This window comes from Haliaeetus leucocephalus, unplaced genomic scaffold (genome assembly GCF_000737465.1).
Source record: "Haliaeetus leucocephalus isolate CR32 unplaced genomic scaffold, Haliaeetus_leucocephalus-4.0 Scaffold362, whole genome shotgun sequence".
In the NCBI taxonomy this organism is placed as follows: Eukaryota; Metazoa; Chordata; class Aves; order Accipitriformes; family Accipitridae; genus Haliaeetus; species Haliaeetus leucocephalus.
The window spans coordinates 9,837,882-9,855,407 of record NW_010972798.1 but is presented as its reverse complement, the minus strand read 5'-3'; the positions used below and the strand labels follow the sequence as shown (position 1 = coordinate 9,855,407).

Below are 17,526 nucleotides of genomic sequence, written 5' to 3'. Positions count from 1 at the left end.
GCGGCGCGGGGGGGGGGCCCATGAGCGGCGATGGCAGCGGCTATCGCCAGCTCGTTGATCCGGCAGAAGCGGCAGGCGAGGGAGTCCAACAGCGACCGGGTGTCCGCCTCCAAGCGCCGCTCCAGCCCCAGCAAGGACGGGCGCTCCCTCTGCGAGAGGCACGTCCTGGGGGTCTTCAGCAAAGTGCGCTTCTGCAGCGGCAGGAAAAGGCCGGTGAGGAGGAGACCGGGTGAGTACGGCGGGCCGGGGCCGTGGGGACCTGCTCCGCGGGGTGGGGCGACCCCGCACCCGCCGGGATGGCTTTCCCCGGGCGGGGGGGGCTGGGGAGGGCGGCCGGTCCCGGGGCTCTCCCGGAGCCGCCGGGTACCGTCTGGGGACGGGCTTGCTCCGCGCTCAACTTTCGCCCGGGTCCTGGCGGGTCTCGTCCCCGGGGCTGGTGGGATGGGTGGGCACCCACCTGCCGCCAGCATCCCTCCACCGCTGTCCGAAGCGTGGGCAAAGCGGGTGCTCCGGCAGGAGAGAGCCAGCGGCTTAATCTGTGCTAGCTTAACCCAGGATTGTATTTTTCCACCTCCCTGTAGATATGCTTTTTAAGCAGTCTCCTCTTATTTTCTGCACAGTGACAAGGAAATCGATAAACTGAGGATCAATTAGAATTGTGGCCATTTGATAACTAGATCCATCAAGTGCTACTTCACGAGCAGAGTTGCATAGGGAATTTCATTAGCTTAGAAGGCTTTCTAGATGGCAGCTGCACGACTGTTACACCTAATTCTGAGCTTGCAAGGACCTGGAAATGCTTTTTAGAGCAGTCTTTTTTCCCCCCTTTCTTTCCTTTATCTTTTTGTGCGCACGTGTGCTCAGTCTTGGTTCCTTGTGGAAAACTTCAGCCCTAATGTACGTGTTGCTCACATTTCCACAGTGAAGTCCCACCACCCACGGTCTCAGTTCTGAGCGGTGCTTTGTGCTCTCAGCTGTCCTTGGTAGGTGTGAAAATTCGGTACCTGGCAAGAGTAGGCCCTCCATGATTTCTTAGTGGAATTATTATTTACTTCTTCCTGTATTTTTTCACTGCTATAAATCAACACTAAGGTAAGAAAACGGGGATTGGTTTGAGAAGCTGCTGTGAACATGTACTTTTCTCAGGTGTCCCTTAGTATCATAGTTAAAAAAGAATGATACTTGTTCACTCCGCTCTTCAGGATGTACCATCAACCTGTGTAATCCTCCCATGTTTTCCATATACATTAGTATTTTGTTTGTTGATTAGTCTCTTCATGAAGCCCCTTCTCTGCATCTGAAGTCTGTCAGTCATGACTCTACAGCAAGGTGTCAGAGCTAGCAGAGGGCTGCTCTTCTGTTCTGTAGATTGAGGTACGTGACCTGTACTCAAGTGAGGAACAAAAAGAAATAGGGGGAAAGCCTCTTACCATAGAAGGCCTCTTAGTGTTGTCAACAAAGGGGAAAGAATAATTACTCTGGATTGCTGTTGGCACCCCTGATTCACAGGCTGTGGGGCAGGGACTATATTTAGCTAGCAAAATCCTTCAAGACTTGCACTGCACAGGTTAGGATGTGAAAACCGGACTCTTTAACGGTCTGTTTTAAAGCAGTTAACCAAAAGAAGATGCAAAATATCTGAAATACAGCATGACTTGAAATATTCAAAGGGAAAAAAGTTGCCTTTTTTTTTTTTTTCTTATCAAGTTATAATGAGTGTTCTCTTGCTGGACCATCCTATGTATTAGTTAACCTGTGAGCCCAGACCAAAAGATGGTTCTTGCCCAAAAAGTGTGGTGAATTTGTCTCAGGAATCGCTCTTTGTGGGATAAAGAGTGGGACCTGAGAGTCTCACTGATGAAATATTTTCCCATTCCTCTTTCCTCCCCATCTCCATCTGCTATTGAATGAGGTCCCTCAGGGACTAAAAGAGCTGAGAAGTCTAGACCTGTTACCTAGATTTCAAGATGCTTCATCTCATTAAAGTTTGAGTGACTTTTACAGCAGGGTGTGGTTGGTGAGGCTTTTCGTTGGTCCTACCACAGCGCTCCCAGCTGCACAGGTCCAGTTCTGCTTCCTCTGGACTCACTGAATGCCTGTGAAGAATCGATGAATTCTAAGAATTCCCTCAACTTGCATGGACTTTCATGCTGAGGAAGCTGTTCAATAACTTAGAGACCAGAGTGCTCTAAGGAAGACTTTTTATTGTCTTAGAAGAAGGATCAATGCTACTCACTGCTGTAAAAATAGAGCTGTTCAGTCTTTAGAGCTGTGAGTCAATCACTCATAAACACTACTGTATTCATTTTATAACATTAAAGAAGTAGAGAAGTTAAGTTGCTTTGAAAAAAATTCAAGTGTCCTTTCCTATGTTAGGGACTGTGTCTGCTTTAGTTCCCTATATTCATCTTCTAAATAGAGATTTATTTCACTGGTACATCCTATTCCTGGACTCAGGTGTGCTGCTCAGAAGGCAGCATGCCACTGCGTTTGCTGCTACTTGGATTGTTTATTCAGGGAGTGTATTGTGCCCAGATAACTTATTCATTGCAGAGTCGCTCTTCTGCATAGAAAATGACATGCAAATGAATTGAAACTGGTTTAAAGAAATGTGCATACATTGTGCAGTGACCCACAACCCCAGTGATTATGTGCACTTAATGATACGCTGGCTCAGTAGTTTGCAAGTCAGTGAAAGGAACGTGAAAAACATCCATGTTCAAAAGGGGTACAATCTCATTTGGAAATGATACAGTGCTAGGGGAACCGTCTGCCTTTTTAAACATGACCTCGTTTTATGGCTATGGGGAGTAACTGTCAAAATACTTCACATTTACAGAGTGATTTTCATCTGTAGTACCCAACAAGCTCTACCAAATGGAGAGGATTCTTCCCATTTTACAGAAGGCGAGACCGAGGCACAGAGCAGTTACCTGACACACAGACCTAATTCCTGATGCTCCTTCCAGCGCTCTGGGCTTTCGGCCCCTCGCTGCCATTGAGCTTACAACGTGGCAGTGGTGGAGCTGCAGCAACTTGCACCGTTACAGAAATATAACTCTGATGGTGGCTTATGTTCCCTTTGCTTTTGTAAGAGTAACCGTGTGAGCTTATGTCAATTAAGTGGTTTTATTATGTGACTCAAACAGTGCTGTAACTAAAATATTCAGTAAAGATGTGCGTGAGTGGAGTTACATTGCACTGGTTGGCACCTTGTGCTCCACTTTGCAGCCTGTGTGAAGCGAGAGTGAAATAATCCTGCTCTTGTATGGGAAGGGAGAATTCGCACCCAGTAGCAGTTCAGGCTCGCTTGGTGGTGGGCATGAGTAGTCACAGGTTTTGGCAAGCTATGGGAAACCAGGTCTGTGCAGGGACGTCTTGTATAATCAAAGCTATCAGCTCCTAGGGAAAACAGACTGCAGAAACTTCTCCTTTGTTGGTTGCAATAAGCACCATGTTGTAAAATGAGCACTTGTTTTATCTGCCTTTTTGGTGGGCAAAGGTAGCTCTCTCACAGGCACGCTCTGTGTTTTTTTATATCTCTTGCATGTGTTTGGCTCTAAGATGACTTACCAGTTTAAGATAGGCCAAATAAGGACGCTGAGTGCTGTGGACTAAGCTGAAAATCTGGACACATGGGCTTAATCCCATTATCGTGAATTAATACAGGTCATTGGCCGCAATTGTGCAGGTGCCAAGCAAAATATGTTGATGTTGAACAGCACCTAAATTATATATTTTGCTCTGACCACAGTAACTTGGTAGAGGATTCAAAAGAAATTGCTGAATGGCACGGCTTTTTGGTGCAGGTTCAAGAGATGGATCCTTCATCAGAGAATGATAGATCCAAGAGGTGAATGCAGAAGACTAGACAAAGCAGCTCTCTTTACGTGACTTCTCTCCCAACAAATGGTTGAACCAAGTGGCTTCATCCCCTTTGTGGCTGAATTAAAGCACGTCCCTTCTTCAGCTCTTTTGAACAGGCTGGAAACCCTGGGCTGGTGGGTCCAGCTTGTTTGTGAAAGCTGTGGCCGTGGCTTCACTGACCATGTGCTCAGGCAGAGCTCACCCTGGGGAGCTGGGGTGGAGGTGGCCTTCCATCATGCCATGGCCACTCAGCGGCAAAGCTGAGGAGTCTGGGGGCCTTGCACAGAGGGAAACAGGCTGGAGCATCAGGCACAGTATCTGAGGGGGGTGGTGGAAATTTTATCTCGGTGAAGCCCACTGAAAGGGTGACGTTACTTGGGGAGATCATATTTGAAGTCAGGCAGCTTTGGGTCAGGCTGTGCCAGGCACTGTGTAGCATCGTTTCTGTCCCTTCAGGCATTGCTTCTGTAGATGAGTTCCCAGCTCAGAATGCAGAGCTCAGTCTCAAACAGGTTTTTTACCCCAGGAAAAAGAAAAAAATTCTGCATTGTTTTTTTTTTTTCCCCGTCTGATATATTTTGTGCTCCTCCAGGGATAGGATGCTTTTCCTTAAGGAGATCTAAAGGCTTCTTCCAACGTGAAGGAAATGGTTCACATATAGAAAAAAAGCAGTAACTTAGAACATGTTTTCCCTTTGCGGTATTTCTCGTTTTGAATAATAAATGGAGATTTGGAATTTAAAATACACATATATAGATATTTTTGCAGCAGTATAAGTAAAATATAAGAGCAGCTTTAGTTGAAGGACACAGAAGGACTTTGTTCATTCGGAGATTCATTTAAAACATTTGAGAAGTCTGTCATCTCTGCAAGCTGTTAAATTCCCCGAGTTAAATCTTGAAGTCTTTTCTGATTTCGTGCAGGGTGAAAATGATGATTGAAGCTCACGGTAAAACCCACCTTTTTAGCTCCCCGTTAAATTTGTCATAGCCCTTGCCTGCTTTTATGGAGTGGTTCATCTCAGAACAGCTGTAATATCTGCCTAACCTGTGGAATTTGGCCCCTCTGTTGCTGTCCTAACGGCCGTTGGGTTGCTGTAGTGTCCTAATGCCGGCTACATTATCTCAGCGCATAGCTGCCGTCTGCAGTAGGATTCAGGCTGGACGGCAGCACTTTTCCATAGCGTGTGTATGCGTATCTGGGTGTGCGCCCAGCCAAGGGGGGGTCCATCACGTTCTTCTCCTGCTCCTCTGCAGGAGGTGCTGTGCCCCGTCTCTAAGGAGTGGCTGGAGGGAATGGAACTGCCTGGAAATCCTGGCATCGCCTTGCCAGCAAGAGCTGTTAGAAGCGCTCGCTGAGATGAGGGCATGTACGCCAAGTGGCCAGCCAAACGTGAGCCTAGGTAACGTCAGGGGGAAGGGGCACAGCCTCAAGGGCATGTGTCCTCCTTGTTTGGGGCAGTCTGTCGTCAGAGAGGTCTGCTGCTGGTGCTGTAAGCTCTTTCTGCACCCGCCAGTGCTAATGAACACCAAAATAATCAGGAGGGGGGAAGAGGCTCCCTCCTGCTCATGACAGCTTGGCAGATGGGTTTCATTTTATCAAATTGTTCCCCGGGGGTGGTATCGCACACGTTCGTGACTTGCAGATGTGGTGACTGTCACGGTGTGTGTCTGTGCTCGGTTACTAGCGGGGGGGGTCAGATAGCAACCCTGAGCTCTCCGGCTCTGAAATCTGGGGAAGAACTGCAGGCTCCCGGCTTACTCCAGAGCGTGGAAAACTCAGCTGCCAGCCTGCTTCACAACACAGCTTGCGGGTGAGCATGTGAGTCAGTAAGCCACTTTGTACTAGTTCTGGACTGGATATGGTTGATGCCAAGAAAATCCGTGGAAGTCATCCAAGCTCCTAGAGGGATGGATATCTTCTCTCCCCATGGCCTCAGGGGTAGCTGTGCTTGTGAGAGCAGTGAAAATCGTTAGCCAGCAGAGGAGGTTCACCATTAGAGCAATACAAATGATTGATTCCTCCGTCACCAGCCAAATGGAAAAGTCAGGGCAAAAAAGAGGTTCATGAGTGATTATTTTCCCTCCCCATAATATAAAAGATCCATATAAATCAGTTTATCATTGACTGATATAACTGGGGGTTTTTTGGAAAAAAAAAAAAAAGTGCAATTTCATTTGGAGGATTTTTATATGTGTATTTTTCTTTAACTTTCAGGTATACTTCTAAATGAAATGTTGCTTTGAAACAAAAAGCCAAAAGTTTGGGTTCCAAAATACGAAAATGAAGACAAAATTTTCTTCCTTCCTTCCTTGCTTTGATGAATTCAGCATGAATTTAGAATAATTTCAGTAGACCAGATACTGCATATTTTAACAGATAAGATATCTATTACAAAAAAAAATTCAACAGCTTGACTCGGGCAGCGTGGAGAGCAGAGCTGCCACGGGAGCTGAAGAGATTGTAAGAATCTTACTCCTGTGAGAGACAAACATGATCATGAGTCTCACTATGTTGAGGAGCAAGTGCAAACTCACTTGGGCTTATCTTCTTTCCTTCTTTCCCCTCCCCAAATGGGCACACCGTGAACTGGCAGATAGCACAGTGGCCAGGTAGACATTTATTCCATCCCTCTGGCATTTGTTCCATTTGATCCATCCCTCTGAACAGTCATGTGCACATTATTTCTGGGAGTTTCCTACTCCTGCACAGGTGAAGCCAAGCTGTGATTTATTATTATTAAAATCAAAGCAAGAATTTTAACAAGCAAAACATGTAAGAGATTGACATCCCTTTCATATTTGCAAGCTCCATGGCTTGGCAGAAAGTGACCAAGAGTACAGAACAGAGCCGGTCAGGGAAAGCAGATCCAAAGAGCTAACCTTTAAATACATGTACATTTTCATATGTTCCATGTGCTGTCGTAGCATCATAGCCATGGCTGCATTATTGTTGTGCCTTAATCCTGGAACTCTCTTGTGAAGTGACCTGTAGCAAAATCACGTACCCTGTACCTAGGCTGCACACACTGCAGTCTATCAGAGAATCATACCTTTATACTCTATTCTCCTGTTTAATACTTGGTTCGTCTCTATTCCCTAGCTAACACAGTATTCTTTGTATTAATACATTATCCTTTCTAAGCATAAAGCAAACTACTACATCTATTGTTTTACCTTTGCCCTGTTTTGACACATAGCAGAATCCTGAAATAACTTGGCCTTTCCAGAGGCTGGTTTTACTTTGCATCTCTATTAAAAGCTGTAGTAGAGCCACGGACACACTTTGTGCCCCTCACCCAGCGAACACCACTGGCAGGGGCTCCTGGAATAAATAATTTTAAAGCAGGGGTTGTGATTTGAGGGGAGTCAATGTGGACACTGAATTTTTGCAGCGTGGTAGCAGGGCTGTAGGGCTACAGCTTCCTGAATGTACTGTCTCTGAAAATAGCAGCTACGACACATTTTCAAAATGGTAAACCAGAAGGCAGCTTTCTAGAGAGCTGTGGAACATGACTGTGGTATTCACTGTTCAGGCAGACCACTCCAGCTTTTCCAGCCCCCACGCTGCAGCATAGACAAATAACTGTGCGCTTGTTCCAAGCACTGAATTGGGGCTCTCTGAAACCCCGATGGAGCTTATGTGGCTGCTGAGAAAATTCAGATGGATGTGCCCGCACACCTGTCAGACACCTCTGCTGTCCTGTGCTCATTCCAGGATGTCCTGGCTGAAGGTGACAGAGGGACAAAGCCACAGGCTTGGAAGCAGGGTCATGGCCTGAGCCCTCAGCCCTTCGTGTCCTCAGGGACGAGCTGCTGGCTGGTTCCTGGCGTGATGGGGAAGGCTGGCTCCGTGCAGTGGCCATGGGCATTTCTGCTCTCTGCCCTTTCCCCATGGTGTGGGCTGGGCTGTGAGATATGAGTTAATGCTGGAAACAGCATTATCACCAAATGGGGCTCTGCAGCTCTGTCCCGGCATCCGCTCTGTGGCTTTGGGTTTGTCCCTTTCTGCCAATATCATGGGGAGATGACTGTGCCGCTCTGCCTGGGGACCCGCTAAGGAGATGCTGTATGGGGTTGTGCTGCTCCTGGCAGAGCTCTAAGTTTGGAGAAGTATTAAGCTCTTGTGCAGACCATGGCTTCGGTCAGGGCAAGGGGAAGTAGCAATAGAAGCTCCGCTCTCTTCTTGGCAGCACGTGCATCTGTCGTACCCGAAGTTGTATGTGGGAGGAAGGGGGGATTTTGTCCAAGGGACACCTCCTTCAGAGTCTGCCTTGGGTCGGTGCCCCCTTCTACTTCAGCATTACTGAGCACAAGGGTGAACTCTATTTTGGATGGTCCTTGGCACCATCATCTTCCTAAAGAGAAATGCTTAGCTGGGGAACTGTGACAGTTCTCTGGCAAGAAGGTGGGCAGCCGTGGTGAAAGGAGGGGAGCAGCTACACTGCCGCCTGCCTGCGCTCCCCGTCTTTCTTTCTGGGGCCCTTTCAGTGCGATAGTTTGTGTTCGGAGTGCTTGACTCCATTGATAGATGTCAGAAAAGGGGAGATGTGAAATGGCTGGTTGCCTCCAGTGGAGGGGGCTGGATTTGAGGATGAAGATCCAGGGCTAGATACAGCCACTACGGTGATGGAGAGCACAGAGCTTCTCCCTCATCCTGCAGCAGCATCCATGGAGCGCACTGTGCGGAGCTCTCTCCCCGTGGCACTCCTGTCTCACTCCCTCTCCAGCACTGTGCTCTGTTTAGGGGATGTGTTACATCCAGTGGACGGCTACATGCTGTGAACTGGCAAAATATCCACAGAGAGGCAATATAATTCTGTTACTTGTTCCTCTTTCCCAGCTGAAAGCTGATTGCGGTCGTGAGAAAGATAAAAAAAACCCCAAAACGTTCATTTCGTGAAATATTTAGGCATTTTGGATTGAAATGAAGGAAGAAATGAGCCAGGTCTTGGGGTTAATAGAACATGCTCACTTAATTGATATTTATCTAGAACAGCATAGTTTTCAGTCCCCTCCCCTTGCTGGCTGCACAGATAGTTTCTTTGCTTAGCAGTTGCCACCCATATTGCCTGAACTGCCAAATACATACATTTCCTTCATTCCCCAAAGCAGAACTGTTTGCAAAAGGTCAAGCAGGATGGGACTGCTGCAAGTGAAGCCAGGCTGCAAAAAGCCAGTCCACATCTTCCAGAAAATTGAAAAGCAGTAGAGTTAGCAAAAAGACAAAAGTGGTTTGGCTTCCAGGGACCGGCTTGGGGTTGGGAAGCACCCGGCAGTTGCTAAACGATGCTCCCCGGGGACTTGGGAGCCGCTGGGCTGCAGGAGATGCAGCAATCTCACATTGGCAGGTGGGGGGCTTGGACCGTCCACCCACTCCCGAGCCGGTCCTTTCCCAGGCACGGCTCCTGTAACTGGATCCAGGTCTGAACTGCTGGCTGCCTGCACCCTCTGCCTCAGTTATCGATCTGCAGCCGTTCGTGTGGGCATCCTCTGCTGACCGACATCATGCGCTTGTGGGGATTTTCTGTCACAGTGGCTAAAAGGGCTGGCAGAGCGTGCGGTATAACTACCAGTTCTCAGCTGGCTTTTTATAGTTTGGTTTTATGCTCTTCAGTACGGGGTCTGCTTGCTGGCTGACACACAGCATCGTTATTTAAAAATTTATAAACATTTGTTTTGGCTTTTATTTCATTTCCTTCTGTGCCACTCCTACCTTCTCCGCTTCCTTAAATATTTCTTCTACTATTTTTCTTTCTGTTTCTTCAAAACCCAGCGCTACTTTCCATGAAATAAATTTTAGGTTTTAGAGCTAGAGCCTGGTAGTGGCTCCTGAATGACTAGAAACCACCAGGTGAAGTTTGAGAGCTCCTTTGCCTCGAGCCCTCAGGTGGTGAGTGGCTCCTGGGCAGCCGGAGGAGCAGGAGCCGTGTTGAGAGACCTGTTTGAGAGGCGGATTTTCTGTTTTCACTCCATCTGCACTGTGTCATCCTGAGCACATGCACCCCTGGGGAGCTCGCTCGCTGTTTACATCTCTCTCCCGTGATGGCAGTGGGGTGGCTGGTGAACCTGCCTGTCTTGCTGGAGTCCTCGGGGCCGCCCGACGTCAGGAATGAGGTGTTTGTAGTGAGATACGAACCATGAAACACCATCCTTATTTAAAACAGAGCTTTAGATGGAATGAAGCAGATGATGGTTTTCTCACACCGTGAGTGTTTTCATTAGGTTGAAGGAAACCTCTGGCTCAGATGGAAAATTAAAATCATTCTGCAGGTCAAAAAAGGTGTATTTTCACAAAGCAAAAGGAAAGAAGAAAGAACTTTAAGTCACATGGCAGGTTTTGGCCATTTTTAGCATGATCTTGCTCTTTTAAGTGTAATGTTGTTTCAAACCAGAGTGGCACAAGCAGCACATTTTCTTCATGCATTTGGGTATTGTGTAAGATTTGTTGAAATTTAGTAACATCATAATTTTGGGTCAAAAAATGCTTGCAAACTGGTACAGGAATGCTCAAGCTGCATTCGTGCAGTGAGCAAAAAAATTCTTATAATACAATCTGACTGATTCAAGCTTTAATTTTTCCATATCACAGGCTCATTACCTGTTAAGTAAAGAAGTCTCACACCTCACATCCCTTTGGAAAATGTTGCAGGAGTGCATGAGGAATGCTGTAGCAAAAGGGGACGTTATTGCTTGGTGTTATTGAACGCTTGCAGAGTGACACCGGGACCCAAATTTTACCCTGAGTTGCCATCCAGTGATTACCCAGGGCTCTTCTGTGAGCTGGTGCTGGTAGGACCAGGTACCCTCCCCGAGACCGGTAGCATCTTAAGTGATTAATTTCTGCTCAGTGCTTGTTGATAGCATGTACCATCCATTTTCTATTTTAATGAATTTACTTTTCTAGGCATGCGGAGCAGGGTGGAAGATTGATGTAGTCGTTTCCGTAGTGTGTTTTGTTTGTGTGAGGGACTTCTCGGTGTTTCTGCAGTATTTCAGGCCTGTTGGATTAATGGGGGAAGCATCTGAGAATAGCACAAATCACAGCGCCGTGGCAGGCGTGAACAGCAGGGATGGCGTCTGCTCTGCTCGTGTGAGGACTATTAGTGATCTGGTGCCTTGCATGGGGCACTTCAAGGTGAGGGGAGCTGGGGACTCTGTCATGGAGCCCTTCAAAAACTGGGGGTGCAGAAGTGTGATAATGTCACCAAGTTGGGGTCACCTAGCAGCAAGGCTGAAGGGACCCCCAAGGTTGACTAGTCCAACCGCAGCCCCGCACTGACACCAGCTGTATATTCCCCAGACAGATGTTTTTTAACCTGTTTTTTACATCCTCCCATGGAGCAAATTCTAAGTAGAAAGAATTTCCTAATATCCAAACCAAATCTTTGTAGGAAGCCAGGAAGAAATCTGCTTAATGGAAGTGAAGAAGTTTTATGTTGGATACTGGAGTCAAAAAACCAAACCACAGCCTTTCTAACTGTACAAGTGGCAAAGCGCTACCACAAAATTGCCCAGGATTTCTGACCCATCGAACAACTCCTTAGGACACGTCTCTGTGACGCATGGCCCTGTAGGAAACCCTCTCCCTCTCCATCCCCGTTTGTAGGGTGAGAGGTTCTGCAAGCATGGGGAGAAGGCAGAACTATTTTTCTATTTTTTCCCTCCTGCCAGCTCCAGGCAGCAAAGCCCAGCAAGCTGCATCTCCAGGCATCATCCTCTGAGCTCGTCTTTCCACCTCCCTTGGGGACACCATAGCTGTGGCCCCTTCTTTGCTGGTATGAGCTTTGGGCTCAATCATCCCTCAGCCCAAAAGCTCTGCAGGGTGGGGGTACATGTTTGCTAAATCTTCATGCAGCACTTGAGCTCTCATTGCCAGCATGGGGAAGGTCTGGATTTTACTCCTGATATTTCCCATTTGCGGGTGGCCGCTTTGGAGCTGGCACAGCCCGTGGGGGCCAGGGAGAAGCTCCCGTGAAGGGGCACGCGCTGTGTTGGTTCATGGAGTCACGTTTGCACCCAAATGAAATGGCGCTCTGTGATTGTGGGCTCACACATAATATTTATGCTATCCTCTGTTTCACTCTGGGTGAATATGCTGTAATTTTGGCTAATTACACAATATGTCTGGAATAATTGCAGGGTGTTCCTCAAAATAAATAATACATCTTGTGTGCTCTGCTATCCATACTTATGAGCATGCTTTAACCTTCAGTAGCCAAGGCACTGACTGTGCTGGAAAATGACAGCTTAGCAGCTGTAACTACAACTTCTTTTCCATTAAAATTCTCATTTTTTAAATTCCCTTACCTGAAAAAGCTCACCCTTGTGCTGGTTTTGGCTGGGGTAGAGTTTCTTCATAGTAGCTAGTGTGGGGCTACGTTTTGGATTTGTGCTGAAAACAGTGTTGGTAACACAGGGATGCTTTTGTTATTGCTGAGCAGTGCTCACACAGAGCCAAGGCCTTTTCTGCGTCTCCCCCCACCCCAGCAGCGAGCAGGCTGGGGGGGCACAAGGAGTTGGGAGGGGACACAGCCGGGACAGCGGACCCCGACTGACCCAAGGGATGGTCCAGAGCATACAACGTCATGGTCAGCATATAAAGCTGGGGGAAGAAGGAGGAAGGAGGGGGACATTTGGAGTTACAGCATTTGTCTTCCCAAGTCATCGTTACGGGTGATGGAGCCCTGCTTTCCTGGAGATGGCTGAACACCTGCCTGCCCATGGGAAGTGGGGAATGAATTCCTTGGTTTGCTTGGGTGCACGGCTTTTGCTTTACCTATTAACTGTCTTTATCTCAACCCATGGGTTTTCTCACTTTTACCCTTCCGATCCTCTCCCCCATCCCACTGGGAGGGAGGGAGCAAGCAGCTGCATGGTGCTTAGTTGCTGGCTGGGGTTAAACCACGACACCCTGCATAAATTCCGGAACAGCCCTACATCTCTCCTTTATGCTTTCCGTTCCTGTCAGGTTTTGGTTTTCTCCTCATCGGAGCTCAAGTCAATACAGGTGTAGAAGTTTGCTCTTTAAAGGGAAATGTTTTGAAATTTTGACTGCTGGTAAAACACACTGGATCAACAGAGCAACAGAAACTGTGTCCTGGGGGAGACAAAGACAAACCCAGGAGTGTAGCTATATGAAGAATTGATTTTTTTAGTTCTCTGGTTAAATGGAAGAAGTTTCTGGGGAGGGGATTCAGATCCAATGCAATATTTCATTTACTTAAAATGAAACTTTTGCTTTCATCTTCATTTCTTTTAACATCTTTTTTTTTTCATTAAATTGCCAAACAAAGTGTTGTCTCAAAAGAAAAAATCAAAACTTGTACTCTTTTCAGATCTCCTTTTTTCCCCCTGTTAATGAGATGGAGTTTGTGTATAGCTTCAGCTGCTCTTACTCTGAATTTTTTAGCAAAATATTCAGCTAGGCAATTTCACCCAGAGGTATTCAGCAATTCTGTGCCAAAATAGCTGGCGGCCATCAGTCCTCTTCCATCCCATTGTTTTCACCTGCAGTGGTCTTGGGGACCTCTTTTGGCCCTGCAGTGCTGGAGATGGCTGTCTTTTCCTTAGCTTGTGTGCAGAGTGGGTAGCTCGTGTCATGTACATTAGTTTGGCATTTGCCTTCTAGGAAAACTCATCCAAGACTTTGGACCTCTTTTGTCCTTGAGCCTTGGACCTTAGGTGGCTGGCACATGGGATCTGAAGCCTGGGGAGCAAGTGAGCTTCAAGGTGACTTCTATAAGTCCTAACATCCATAGGGTCCTAGGAACAGGGTGGCCTGCAAGAGACATGTAGCAGTGGTCCCATGTTGCACCCCCATTTTCAATGCTTTATATGACTCCTTTCTCTGCCCCTTACCTCAGACTTCTATTAACATCTGTGTAAAGCTGATTCCCTTGATATGGGAGGGCCTGCATAAACGCCAGTGCCATGCAACCACATCCTTTCCACCTGCCCTGCAAGTGAGAAATAAGACTTCCCTGGAGGGACTCATCTTTGTACGAGCAAAGCAGGCGTAGTGCGGAGCTTTGCACATGTCTGCTCCTTGGTAGAGGAATGCAGGCAGGCAGCTGTGCTCAGTGCTGGAGGGCTAATTACTATTCCTCATTGCAGGCATCAGCACAGGAAAGGAAATCACTTCTCTGGATGCTCTTTTTGCCTGCAAGGTGCCATTCTGCTCTAGTGACTCACTGATGGTGACAGGAGGCGATTGCTTTGATGGGTGCTGTCATCGGTTTGAGCCCATCATCCCTCTGAGTTAGGGAAATGTCATTTTTGGAAGCTTGTCCTTCAAATGCAGAGGCCATCCCTGTCAGCACAGCCTGTTATTTCACGTAATGCATCCTGGAAACACCAGTCGTCTCTCTGTAGTTATTAGCCCTGGGTGGAGATTCACCCTTGAGATGAGTAAATACGTAAGTGTGCCATGCAGCTCTATTGTCCCAGAGTCATTTTCTTCTCAAAATAAATTCCCTGTAATTGGAGGGTGACACTAACCCTGTAATCACATTGAACTGGAGCTGGGCATAGCCTTCGTTCTGCATCATTGGGAAAGGAGCTGGGATCAACTTTGGTGCTCCCAGAGTCACAGATCTCGGGAATAATTCTTAGCATCAGTCAGTCAGTCTGTTTACATCTCTCCATCCTACTCACAGGCTGGGTGGTGTGCCCGTGTGTTAAGCTAAATGGCTATATCTAAACTGAAGGAGTTTGTGGCAGCTTTGCAAGGTGGGGCTGGATGCCTGGCTTTGCTACAGAGCTCCTCCTCGTGCTTGGGCAGCTGCTGTTTGCCCACCGTGACCTGACCTCTGTGCAGGCAGCCTGCAGAGACATCCAAATGCAAATGCCCGACGACGCTGCTCACCTTCTTCGGCCCTGCAGTTCATTTGCCCTCTCCCTGCCTGTTACTTGGGATGCTACAGGCTGCACTGCCCAATCCATCCAGGCCTCCTGCTTGTAGGCTTCCTTGAGGCAGAGTGTGTCCTTCTGCTCTGAACAATTTTGCTGAGTTTAGCCACAGAAACTGTGGAAAACATTTTGTGGGGCTGGGAAACGTCCTCCTTGCCTCCGCCTGTGTGCTTTTCTGCACTCAGCGACTCCTGTGGGAGCTGAAGATGCTCAGCACTTTGCAGCAGGCTTTCCTACCTCCGCACCTGAGTGACACCGTTGGAGTGTCCTCCAGGATCCCCGCATGTGGCTCGGGAGGCTTTGACCTGCTTCGTGCATGACTCACTGCAGGTGCGGTCCCAGACCCATGTGCAGTGTCTGCTAAAGGCTCACGCTCTGCCCTGGTCACAGCTTGGAAGAGTCGGCCAAGGTGTTTGCCTGGGGAAAACGCACCCCTGGTCTTCAAGGGCAGCAGCTCCTGGCACAGCTGCAAGTGCTGTTATTCCTGAGCTTCCCAGTTTGGGTGGATTCAGTGAATCATGGTAGTGAGTTGAGCTATTAAACTTTTGCCAACAGTCATGCATTTAATTGGAGACAGCCACTTCATCTTAACTCCTCAGGAACTTAGCAGCTCCTGGCTGGGAAAAAAACCCAACATTTTTCTCCCTCAGCTTTTCCTCTTTTTCCCCACCAAGTTCTGTGCTGATGCCTGTCACCATAGTAATCTGCACGAAGCTCACTGATGCATTTTTGTGCCGAGTTAATGCAAGCCTTCATTAATGCTGTACTTCCGAAGGAGGGATTTGGGTACCCTGCTCTGTCTGCATGTGTTTGCAGTTTTTGGCTTATCAAGTATTCTGGAACCCATCCTTTTCAGGGGGGGGGAACTGCAGTTTCTGTGGTGGCACTTTAAACATGGAGTTAATCTAAGTAAATTAGGAGCAGTATACGCTTTGACTTGAATGCTGGTTTTGGTGTGTTAAGGATTTGAGTGCTGGTTGGGTGAGTCATAAATCAACCTCCCATTATGACAGCTGCAGCCTGAATGGGGGAAAATAAGAATAATGGAATGTGTAAATTCCAGGCTAAAATGTTTAATTGCAATAAACAAATGTTTAAAGAACATTTAGGTGAAATATGCTCCTGAGATGTATTACAGTTCCTGTGTTTGCAGTCAGATCCTCAGCAAAACTGTTGCACAGGCATGGAAGAGAGTCAGCACTATGCCCAGCCACGGTTCAGATCAGGGCTGGAGATGCTTTCTCCCTTTGCCAGACCAATGTCCTTAGCAGGTACCAGAGGGACTGTTTTGGGAGCCTGCTGCTGGCATCTCTGGCAGCCTTGCTGTGCTAAGACCCCGCAGAGGCGTTGAGTCAGAGCATGTCCTGCTGCAGAAAAAGAGAACAAACAAACAAACAGGCAAGTCTCCTGTTGAAATCATAGAGCAGGTACCTTCCTTCTACCTTGTTGCAGGTTGCTGAATATAAAATAGCTGCTTGCTGTCTAAGCTACCAGAGTCCTCTGTTGGTTGACAGCTTGTTACGTGGAGAACAGTAACCCCAAGAGCTTCAGAATTTATGCCATAACCAACACAGAGTACTGCTGGCACCCAGCACAGTAACTTCTGAAGTGGATTTAAAAGCAATTCTGCACCAGCAACCTCAAGTGGAGGCCTGCCTGCCAACCAGAGCATTGCTATGAGTTGCAAGTGGCTCAAATCCCTGAAACGTCACTAAGCCCTTCATCTTTCCAAGAGGTCATTGAAAAGCAGCCCCTCTGGGATCCCTACCATTAACTCAGAAAGTTGGGATCAAGGTGACTTCTGTGAGTAGGGTCTTGTTGAGTCCCTTTAGATTTCCCAGCCCAAGGCAAAGTGGGGTCTGGCTTGCTGCAGCCTCAGGTCATCGTATTGCCATAATAAGAAGTGTCCTGTGAATTGCAAGAAATGCGGCTGCGGCAGACTGCCTTCCACGATGGAGTCTCGGCTGGAAATTAGTGTTGTGCCCTATTCCTTGGTCCTCCTGAGCTCAGGGTTTGGATCAAATTGAGCTACCATACAGTACTTGATAGAGTGTAGGGTTCCTCACCCAGGGGTTTGTGCTGCTACTTTGCTGATGGGAATACACAAGAGTTAGTGCCCTCGGTGGAGCTTTGCTAAATGTGGCACTGGTGCATAACGTCATAGCTCCTCTCTGCCTTAAGGTGAGTTATTCTGCTTGTGTGTTTTTCATTTTCCAGTTAACGGGGCGAGTTCTGCATTCGCCTTAAATAGCAGAACTAAAAGAAAAGGTCATTAAAGAGCTAGTGATATATCTGAGAAGAAACATTTCTGCCAGCGTCCCTGCCAGAGCTCTTGCTCTTTTCCCTGTAGCCCACAAATACCTTCAGCAATGCCTGTGGTTTGAGGGATGTGACTCTGCAGAGTAGCTGATTTGGACACGTTCCCCTGGCCTTCTGTGAGCGTGTCCCTGGAGATCAAACAAAGTATGTGTGAGCGCCCTGCAACTATCATGTCCTGGGCAAGCCCCAGGAGAGTGAAAATCGCTGTACAATAAGGCAGGAAGCACAGCAGCTGATAGTGAACTGAGATGGCTTTAAGGCTCAGCAGCAGGACAGCTGAAATGAATAATGGCAGCATCACATTACCATTTAAGTAGAGACAAGGAGATTAGCAATCAGATCATGATTTAGTTAGCCTCAGCTGTGTTAAAGGGCTCAGAAAGTTAAAAGCAGGGCAGGCAGAGCTGGTGAGTTTGGTCTGTGGAAGGAG

At 47.6% G+C, this 17,526-nt stretch overlaps 1 protein-coding gene across 2 annotated transcripts in view; it reads left to right on the top strand.

Annotated features, from left to right (window-relative positions):
• Nucleotides 1–17,526, top strand: part of FGF12 (fibroblast growth factor 12) — a 147,866-nt gene that overhangs the window by 43,434 nt on the left and 86,906 nt on the right. The window contains exon 1 of one of the 2 annotated variants that reach the window (XM_010573078.1): nt 1–229. The exons of the other annotated variant lie outside the window; for it this stretch is intronic. Within the exon in view, the coding sequence (XP_010571380.1) occupies nt 31–229 (199 nt within the window). The 5' untranslated portion in view covers nt 1–30. The remainder of the gene's footprint in view (nt 230–17,526) is intronic. 2 annotated transcript variants of the gene reach the window in all.